General features: G+C 66.3%; 2 protein-coding genes across 2 annotated transcripts in view; both read left to right on the top strand.

Moving 5' to 3' along the window:
• Nucleotides 1–271: 271 nt before the first annotated feature.
• Nucleotides 272–5,217, top strand: MNEG_9167 (hypothetical protein; the record flags this gene model as incomplete). Its single annotated transcript, XM_014042362.1, has 12 exons — nt 272–325; nt 665–838; nt 1,113–1,220; nt 1,496–1,564; nt 1,949–2,077; nt 2,497–2,685; nt 2,992–3,102; nt 3,370–3,585; nt 3,961–4,130; nt 4,449–4,540; nt 4,881–5,014; nt 5,152–5,217. The coding sequence occupies 12 exons, from the start codon at nt 272–274 to the stop codon at nt 5,215–5,217; spliced, it is 1,512 nt and encodes a 503-aa protein (XP_013897816.1).
• A 2,228-nt stretch (nt 5,218–7,445) lies between these two features.
• Nucleotides 7,446–10,282, top strand: part of MNEG_9166 (hypothetical protein) — a gene marked incomplete at both ends in the record, with an annotated part of 3,876 nt that continues 1,039 nt past the window's right edge. Inside the window, one exon of the mRNA XM_014042361.1 lies at nt 7,446–10,125. Within this exon, the coding sequence (XP_013897815.1) occupies nt 7,446–10,125 (2,680 nt within the window). The remainder of the gene's footprint in view (nt 10,126–10,282) is intronic.

Below are 10,282 nucleotides of genomic sequence, written 5' to 3'. Positions count from 1 at the left end.
GTGTGGGGTTGGGGGGGTTTCCTGTCGCCACAGTGGATTAGTGGGGTCAGGGTCGGCCAAGGGGTGCCTCGGCCATTTGGTGGCTGAAACCGTTGTTTGGCCACGCCCAGGGTTTTGCTTTGTACACAGGGCTGTGTCTCCCTGTGTCTCAACCCTGTTGCAAAGGGAGCGTAATCTTGCATTGCTTCTTTCGCCTGGTGATGGGGGCCTGATGTGGGCCGGGAGGCTTGCGATTGGTGATGTGTACGTGCCTGGACCATTCACCAATCGCATGCGCTCGGCGTTCTGCGCTTTCCATCGAGACCTTACCTGCAAGCCCGTCGAAGTCCCAACACCCCGACCCCGCATTCCGCCCTTCAGCTCAACACTGGTACAATCTTTGCCATCGCACACACGGGTGTACGCACGCACGCACATTTCCACACACGAACCCACACGAATGCATACACAACCTCACTCATGAAACTTGCATGAACCCACAAACATGCACACATGCACACATGCCCACTACTGCACAAACAAAAGCGCACATCGACACCCCCCCACACCCAACCTCATACACACATACACACACACATGCACACACAATCCACATCCACACACGAACACACATCCACACACCCCCACACACTCCCACACCCAACCCCACTCACCCCACCCCCAGGTCCCCGAGGACGCCCACGCCATCGACCTGGTGTTCCAGGACGCCCCGGGCGGCCAGGGCTTCGCCGACGACAACGGCGGCCTGGATTACCACATCCCAGTCATCGGCGGCAGGGGGCAGGCCCCCGTGCTTAAGGTAGTGCACGTGGCGGTGGAGATGGCGCCCATCGCAAAGGTGGGTGCGTGCGCTTGCACCTGCGTAGGCGTCGATGCACTGCCTTGATTTCCTTCATGTGACTCGGCCCACAGGCTTGTTGTCTGTGTTCAGCCACTTGCTGCTCCGCCGGCCCTGGCCCCCTCTTATCTTCAGGGTGGGATTAGGGCACCTTGTTTCCTTTCGCCGGGCTGCCAGCTGTTTGCAGTCCAAATCCTATGCACGCTTGCCCTTAGCCTGCCCTCAACAGCCTTCCCCGCCCCCCTCCACCCCCACCTCATCCTCCCACCTCAAGGTCGGGGGCATGGGTGACGTTGTGACGGCCCTGGGCCGCGCGGTGCAGGACGAGGGCCACAGCGTGGAGGTGCTGGTGCCGAAGTATGACGTCATCAACTACGACCAGGTGGGCCGCAGCCGCCAGCGCATCGCACATCTGAAGCCGTTAACTCCTGCAACTAAGGGCGGAGCTTGAAGGGGAGTGCTTTCAGGAAGGGGGACGGCTGGGGTGCAGCCCCGCCGTGGGCACTCAGCTGGCAAGGCCGCCTCCGGCCAGCGGTCGGGCTGCTCGGCCTTGCAGCGCCAGCGCACCTGCGTTGCAGCCAGCTGATTCACCGTATGTCTCAACGAACAACAATCGTCGGTCCCTCTACTGGCGCCGCACCCACCTACCTACCCAAGGTGGAGGACCTGGTGCAGGACGGGTCCTTCTTCTTTGAGAACTGCCAAGTCAAGGTCTGGAAGGGCAAGGTGAGCGGGGTTTTGGGGCGTACCGCGGGCGTGGGCACCCACAGGGGTTGAATGCAGCTTGTCCCTTCACTTGTAGGCCTTGGTTGCTGGTGTGGCGAGACTGGGCGGCACGCAACTCGCGTCCGCCTTGTATCACCCTGACTGCTTGAGGTGGCGCTGCTGCCGCAGCCCATCTCCCATAGCATCCGCTGAGGCCTCCCCAAAAGCGCGCGCACACACGCGCACACACACACGCACGCATGTGTGCACTCACGAACGAACGCAGGCACGCACGCACACACAGCTGCACGACCCACCAAGGGCATGCACATGAGCACACACGCAAAAGCAACAAAGCCACTCGCGCAACCATCCGCAACCCCTTCCCTTCCCCCCCACCCAAAGGTCGAGGGCCTGCCCACCACGTTCCTGGAGCCGGAGAACGGCCACTTCTGGCGCGGCTGCATTTACGGCCGCAACGACGACCACGTCCGCTTTGGGTTCTTCTGCGGCGCAGCCCTGGAGTACCTCAGGGTGAGCGGCGCGCCCGGGGGTTGCGCCGGCGTTTTTTTTTTCCGGGGCTGATATCTCGGGATTCTGCACCTGCATGACGGCAAGCTTGGTGATTTCATGGCAGGCGTTATCTGGGTGATTTTGCAGACCGCCTCGTGAGCCACCCAGATCCCAGCCCGCCCTTGAATCTCCCGGTCGGGGCTTTTGGGGCAGAAGTCATCGCTGATTGCAAGGAATAGCGAGCGCCTGGGCTACCTTCGCGCACCCCCCCCCCTTTGCACGCTGATAGCACACTGGCACAGACCAGTGGCGCAACACAGCCAACCTCTGATTGTGTACAACGCCCACCTGGCGTCGCCCCGCCTCATGTAACCCCTTCTTCCCCTGATACACACACACACACACACACACACACGCACCACCCCCCACACATCTCCCAGGTCCGCAACGTGAGGCCGGACGTGATCCACGCCCACGACTGGCAGTCCGCCCCCGCCTGCTGGGGCAACCGCAACGGCGCCGGCTGCGTGTTCACCATCCACAACCTCAACTACGGGGCGGACCTCATTGCGCGCGCCATGGCGGCCTGCGACGTCGCCACCACGGTGTCGCCCACATACGCGCGCGAGGTGCGGCCGCGCGCGCATGCGCCGCCAGTGCGCCCCGCGCTTTAAAGCTGTTTTTGTCTCCACAACCTATGCGTAAGTCAAACGCCATGTGCTGTGTTGTTGCCACTCATGCCTGGCTGGTTGCTGTCCTCTGGAGGGTTCTGGCCCTTCAGCAGCCCCCGGCCCTCACGCGACGCGCTTCACGTCAATGCACCCTCAAAACCGCCACCGGTGCTTCGTGGCCACCCTCATCACCACCCTAGCATCGGCCGTTGTCATTCATCCGCACCAATGAACACAATACTGCGCACCCTCACGCCCACACAGGTCAGCGGCAGCCCTGCCATCGCGCCGCACCTGTCCAAGATGTACGGCATCCGCAACGGCATCGACCAGGACATCTGGGACCCCAGCGCTGACGAGTTCCTGCCCATGCAGGTGGGGGGCCCCCACAGAGACCGAGACGGCGCCAGCCGCGGCCGCCGCACTCATCACGCTCGGCGGCCGCCGACAGCGGGTTGTGGTGACGGCCGAATGCTGGGTTGAGGGGTCGCTGCTCCTCAGCGGTGTTTGCAGGCGATCTGCCCTCGTGTTGCTGAGACCCCATCTGTCTGCACCTCTTTCTTCGGATGCCCCATGACCCAAGCTCCGCCCAACCCAACCTCACCCCCAACGCCCACCCCCGCTCCCTGGTCCTCAAAACAGTATGGCCCAGAGAACCACAAGGAGGGCAAGGCCGCCGCCCGCAAGGAGCTGCGGCGCCGCCTGGGCCTTGCCGACGTGGACGTGCCCATCGTGTCGGTTGTGACGCGCCTGGTGCACCAGAAGGGCATCCACCTCATCAAGCATGCGGCCTGGAGGACGCTGGAGCGCGGCGGGCAGTTTGTGCTGCTTGGCAGCGCGCCGGACGGCCGCGTGCAGGTGGGGCTGGTGGGGCTGGTGGGGCTGGTGGGGCGGGGCGGGAGAGGACATTGGCTGCAGGCGGTGCCGACTGCCTGCTCCCGTGTTGATGTGTAGCGCTGCAGCAGCATGCGCTGGGGGCCCTGATATACCAATAACCTTTACACACACACATGCGCGCGCGCACACACACACACACACACACACACACACACACACACGCGCGCGCGCGCGCGCACGCGTGCGTATCCCAACTCCTGCTCTATCCCAGCCAACTCACGCACCCCGCTTCCCATGGCATCGCTCACCTCCCACCTCTCCCCCCTCAACCCTCCCTCAACCGGCCCCCCCTCTCCCTCCCCCTCCCCACAAACCCTCTCCCCCCGAACCACGCAGGGCGAGTTCAACGCGCTGCGCGACCAGCTGGTGCGCACCTACCCCGAGCGCGCCGGCCTGTGGTTTGCGTACGACGAGCCCCTGAGCCACCTCATCTACGCCGCGTCAGACATGTTCCTGGTGCCCTCCATATTCGAGCCCTGCGGACTCACACAGATGGTGGCCATGAGGTGCGATGGGAGCTGGGGGGGTGGGCCCGCGGGGCGGCGCGCGCACAGTGTGCACGTGCGTGTGGTCTTGCAGAGGGAGGGGGTTGTGGGCGCTGCAGCAGCCTGCGAGCTAAGTGACGAATTGTGCCAGGCATCCTGGACCCCTCAATCAACATGTGCTCCCAGTTGAACAGCTGGCTGACAGCTTGGGTACCGTCAGATTGTGCCTGTGCTCTTTCAATTTGTGCCTGTATCCATAACCAGTTTTTTCTATGTACCGCTCCGTTCACCCCTGGCACCCTGCTTCGCCCCTCTGCTCCCCATGCGCGCACGGCCCAGGTACGGCACCATCCCCGTGGTGCGCAAGACTGGCGGCCTCAACGACACAGTCTTTGACATTGACCACGACGAGGAGCGCGCGGCAGCAGCGGGTGAGCGTCGCCCTGCCGCCGCCCGCACTGCTCCTTCAGCCGCCTGCACGCCCCCAAACCTCCACCCGCCAGTGCTTGAAGGGGAGACCTCTAGTGGCCGCGGAATGACTGGGCCACCCTTGCGTCTAGCCTGCGGCCGGCGTGGCTGCCAACCTGTCACGCAGGATGACAGAGGGCTGGGCAAGGGCTCTCCCTTGCAGCAGCTGCTGGGGCCTTCCTTATCTTGACCGTGCCATACACGCAAGACCCTCGCAACCCCAACCTTTCTCAACCCACCCTTGCCGTTGGCTCATCAGCCCATGACCTTAATACATGCACTTTCCACTTTCATCGCCCCCAGGGCTGCAGCCCAACGGGTTCTCCTTTGAGAGCACCGACACCGCGGGCATGGACTACGCGCTGAACCGCGCCCTGTCGGCCTGGTACAGCGACAAAGACTTCTGGGACGAGCTCGTGGCGCGCGTCATGACGCAGGTGAGTTTATGCGGGGACCTTTGTCACCCTGTTGAAGTTTTGGTTGGGTTTGCTGCACGTCGCAGCGCACGCCGTTATCAATCTTGTGCATGCCGAGGATCAATCTTATGCCCGGCAACCACCGCTCTGAACCGCAGGACTGGAGCTGGGACGACCCAGCCCATGGCTACATTGGGCTCTACTACAAGTCGCTCAAGCGGTGACGTCACACGCCCAGCATGATGACATCATCAACCGCGTCGGGGGCCGGCGCACCGGCCTGTTCGGCAGGCACCACTGGGCGTGAAAGCGCCTTTGCTCGTGCGAGGCCAGCAGAGGCGTGAACAATTGGGAGAGGGTGCGAGTGTGGGCACGGGGTGTAGTGGCGTGGCTCGTCGAAGGTTCTGGGGTATGTGTGCAGCTTGGGGAGGGGGGGAGGCGGGCCCAGTTTGGGGGCACCTCCTGCCGTCCAGGTGGCCGCATGCCCACACCCTTGGACCAGCGTTTGAGCTGCATCGCCAGAAAGCCCGGCATCCGCCTGAAACAACCGTGCGCCCCGCGTTGCAATGGTGGTGGATCATCTTACGTGCACTCACACAAGGCCGGTGGCCCATCGCGTGTGCCTGAGTCACGCACGGCCATGCATGCTGCAATTACTCTTGATTCCCTTGTCCTAATTTCAAACTCCCTGGCAGTGGCCCTTTGATTTTGCAGGATTTGCTGTCGTACTCTATTTGCGTGCCGCGCGTTAGTGGGGGCGCTGCGGCGGAACCTTTTCAGTGGAGACATCGCACTTGCAAGCACGCCTCCCCGGCGGCGGCCCCCACGTATTTGTGACAATATTGCATGCTGTGCATGCCTTTTGGAGTTTTGCAGGATTGCTTTGGTACCAAGGTGCCGGTGATTGTGGCAAGCAACGTGCGTGGCACCACGTTCAAGGGTGCAGAGCCACGTATGACTGCGGTCCTGCGCAGCTTTGCGCCGCATGCGGTGGGGCCTGGGCCGTGGCTGGTCATCAGCTGGCTGCATGTGCATCCTTATGTGGGACGCAGCGCGGCTGCCCATGCTGGGAGGCCTCTGCATCCGGCATGCGCATGAATTTTCCACGCTGGTGGCACTTTCTCCCGCCTTTGCTGGTTTCCCTGGTACTGGTAACAGTGGGCAACTCAAGCCAACCCGTGCCGTCAGTTCACCATATCAGTGTTGCGGGCTGCACATAGAATATCGTGCAAGGGAGTGGCAATCTGATGTGCAGGAGTGGTGAAAAGCTGGCGGCTGCAGAAGGTGCACCAAAGCAGCTGCGCGCAATGAGTACTGCGACCCAGCCTATGTCGCCATCGTCGTCGTGGGGGCCTTCATGCGCTTTGAAATGAGATTTTCATATAAGTATCATATCATGCTTGATTCCCCCGCAGCTTCCCAACCCTGAGCGACATATGGTACCGGAGCGACGGTCAGCCTCCTCGTTGACGACAATCTGCTAGGAGTAGACGCTCACAACCCTTCGTGGGGCCCATCAGGGTTTGACAGACAGAGTGCCCAAGTACAGATATTCAGCAGCGCTCCGCTTGCTCTTATGGTGGCTTTCCCACTCGCAGCTTGGGTTTTCTTCGAGCTTGCAGGCTCGCACACGATGATTGTATAGCTAGAATCTATTTAGCGGCTCTTTGCTGGATGCGGCCCCGCGTCCATGACGGAGCCGGGCTTGGTCGCAGCACGCGGCCTCCGCGGGCCTGGTGAGGGGACACATAACTCCACGAGCAGCAATGTGTTACATTGAAGGAGCAGTGTGTCGCGAAGGGCTCGGTGTGACCAACTCAAATCCATCTGATCTTGCAGGTTGCTCTCAGGGGCACCTCAAATTTTACAGCGGAGACCATGCGAATGCTGGGACACTTCTGAGCGCTGTCATGGGCGACAGCATCTTGCGCTGCGCGCGGTGGAGCGTCCCGCTGCCGTCGTCGACACAGCAGCAGCAGCAGCAGCGGGAGCAGCGGCAGGGGCAGCAAGCTCGACAGCCGCTGCATCGGCAGAGGAACCGGCCGGCACCCATTGGGGCGCGGTAGATGACCTGCTACAGCAGCTGTCCCGTTGTTCCTCTTGGCAGCATGGACACACGCTGCTGCTGCCCCTGCAACGGCAACAAAGCTGCGGGGCCCTCGGGGGCGCTGCCGTGGTTCAGGCTGCCTGCCTCGCGGCCGACCTTGTGGCGCAGCAGCAGCAGCCGCGGCGGCAACGACAGCAACAGCAGCAGCAGCAGCCGTGTCACAATAACCACAATCAGCAGCAACAGCAGCACCAAATTCACCAAGGGTCACAGCAGCAGCAACAGCACCCACAGCAGCAGCAGCTGCAGCAGCAGCTGCAGCAGCAGCAGCAGCAGCAGCACCAGCACCAGCTGGAAGCCTATGTTCTGCTTGCCCTCGAGTTGGTCGACGCCAGTTGGGCCACCATGCCGGCAAGGCAGCTGCCCGCCGTCCTTCGCGCAGTGCAGACGCTCCGCGCCGCTGCACCCGGCTGCAGCTACGCGCTGCTCACGCGGCCGCTGCCGCGCGGCAACGGCGCGCCCATCCGCGGCAACTGCATCACAACGGCCCTGGGAAGCTGCCGGGAAGCCCCCGACCTGGCTGCCGTGCTGCGCGCGCTGCGGCCGCACATGGGCCGCGTCCACGCGGCCGCGGCGGCCGTGCGCCTCGCGCGCATCGCCGAGGCGAGCGGGCTCCTGCGGCCCCTGGCGGCCGGCGGCACAGGGCCACCAGCGGCGGCTGCGGGCGCGTGCGCGGCGGCAGCAGCAGCCGATGATGACTGGTCAGAGCTTGCATTCTGCATGGAGGCCGTGGAGGGGCTCCTCCAGCAGGAGGCACACAACCTGGCGCCCCATGAGACGGCCCAGGCGCTGTGGGCGCTAGGCAAGCTCGCGCCGCTGGCGGACGGCCGCGGCGGGGGCGTCCCAGTGCACGCAGCACGGCAACGGGAGCGGGCGGCGCTGCGGCGGCAGCTGCTGGACGGCTTCCTGTCGTGCCTACCAGACCTGGGGGCGCGAGAGGTCACCATGGGTGCCCATGGCACAGCCAACCTGCAGGCGGACCTGGACATTGGGGCGCGCAGCGTGGCGGCTGTCGTGGAGGCCGCGCGGCGCGTGATGGCGGCGTCCGGACCGAGAGAGCTGGCCAATACGGCCTGGGCGCTCGGGCGGCTGCAGCAGTGGGAGGAGGAGCGGGCGCTTGAGAGCCGGGGGCAGCAGCAGCAGGAGGAGCGGTGGGAGCAGTGGCAGAAACACTGCTTGACGCCGCTGCGCGCGTGGCAGGAGGAGTTTTTGGAGGTCAGCCGCGGCATGCTGCTGCCGCCTCGGCCCCACCAGTTGCGAGAGCGGCATGCCAGCCCCGGTGCTGGTGGTAGAAGCGGCGCCAACGGCAGCAGCAAAGGCAGCAGCAACGGCGGCGGCGGCGACGGCAGGGGTCAGGCTTTCAACGCTCAGGAGCTGGCGAGCGTCCTCTGGGCAATGGCCGCGCTGCGCGCCGCGCCGCCGCCCGGGTGGCTCTCGGCGGCCGAGGCCGCGGCGGCCCCTCGCCTGGGGGAGTGCGACCACCAGCAGCTGGCAACCATATCCTGGGCCCTCTGCCGCCTCAACCACGCGCCCGGCCAGGCGTTCGCGGACCGCGCCGCGGCCGCCGCGCAGCTGCTGCTGCCGCGCGCGACGGCGCGCAGCCTGTCGCTCCTCGTCTACGCGGCCGCGCGCCGCGGGCGGTGGCCGTCGGAGGGCTGGGTGGACGAGCTGTGGCGGCTCATGCGCGACCGCGGCGCGGAGGCGGAGGGCGTCGACGCAGAGGGGCTGGCCGGGGCGCTGGCGGTATTGGGGCTGGACGACCCGTCTAATGGGCAGGAGAGCGGAGGCGGCGCGGCGATGGAGGCGCTGGGGAGTTATGAATCCCTGCCGCCGTCTGCCGGCGGCGCGGCGCCCGCGTGGCTGCAGGCTGCGCTGCGGCAGGGCGGGGGGCGGCTGCGGGAGGGCAGCGACCGGGACGTGCTCCTCACGCTGTGGGGCGTTGCGCGCAGCGGCGAGCGGCCGGGCGGCGCGTGGCTCGCCGCCGCTCTCTCGGGCGCCGCGCAGCGGCTGCCGCGGTTCACGCGGCAGGGGCTGGCGATGGCGGCGTGGGCTGCGGGGCGGCTGGAGCCCCACAGCGGCGGCGGCAGCGGCGCCAGTGCGCCATACCGCGCCGCGGCGGCCGCCATGCTCGCCGCGCTGCAGGCGGAGACGCGGCGCCACCTCGCGTCGCTCTCGCCGCACGAGCTTTCGTGCGTCGTGTGGGGTACAGCGCGCCTCGCGCGCGCTTGCGGCAGCGGCGGCAACGGCGGCAACGGCGGCAGCGGCGCGGCGGCGGCCGGAGGCGCGATCGAGCCCGAGTGGGCGCTTGCGGCAGCGGCGCGCGCCTCAGCCCTCCTCCCGAGCATGACGCCCCAAGAGGCGGCAGCCGTGCTGCAGGCCGCCCAGCTGCTGCCCGGTGGGCCGCTGGCGGGCCACCTGTTGGATGCGGTGCTCGACCCAGATGCACTCGCGCTGTCGTCCTGGGGCCCACGCGAGCTGCAGGCCATCCTCCACGCGTGCGCGGCCTGCGGGCGCCGGCCCCCGCCGCCGCTGATGCACCACCTGCTGGCGGCGACGCAGCGCCACCTGCCGACGTGTGGCGCGCGGCGGCTGGCCTCGATTGGGTGGGGGGTGGCGAAGATGCAGCAGCTGTGGTACAGGCAGCGGTGGCGCGCGCGGGAGGAGAGGCGGGAGGCGCGGAGGGCGCGGCGGAGGGCGCTGCTGCTGTCGGGTCGGTCGCAACCGCAGCCGCGGCCGCGGCGGGCGGAGCGCGGACCGCGGTCGCTCGCCCAGGTGCTGCAGCAGCGGCAGCAGCGGCAGCATGCTGCGGTGCTGCCCGCCCTGCAGCAGCCGCACGAGCAGCAGCAGCAGCAGCAGCAGCAGCAGCAGCAGCAGCAGCAGCCTGGTGGAGCCGACGGTGCCTCGGACACGCAGCCGCAGCAGCAGCAGCAGCGCCGGCGCCGCGCCGCGGCGCCTGACCCGCCGCCGCCGCCTGTGCCTGTGCGCTGGGTCGCCGCGTACGCGTGTGCCTGCGAGGCGCGAGTTGGTGAGATGGACCCCTCACACCTGTCTGCGGTGGTGTGGGCCCTGGCAAGCATGGGGGCAGTGGCAGCGCCCGCCTGCTGCTGCAGGAGCCATTCAGAGCACCCTTCGCAGGCGGGCAGCGGCAGCGACAGCGCGGATGGCGGCAGTGGCAGCGAAAA

This window comes from Monoraphidium neglectum (assembly GCF_000611645.1).
Source record: "Monoraphidium neglectum strain SAG 48.87 unplaced genomic scaffold scaffold01842, whole genome shotgun sequence".
In the NCBI taxonomy this organism is placed as follows: Eukaryota; Viridiplantae; Chlorophyta; class Chlorophyceae; order Sphaeropleales; family Selenastraceae; genus Monoraphidium; species Monoraphidium neglectum.
Note: the sequence above shows the minus strand (reverse complement) of the source record. Positions and strands in the feature narration are given on the sequence as shown.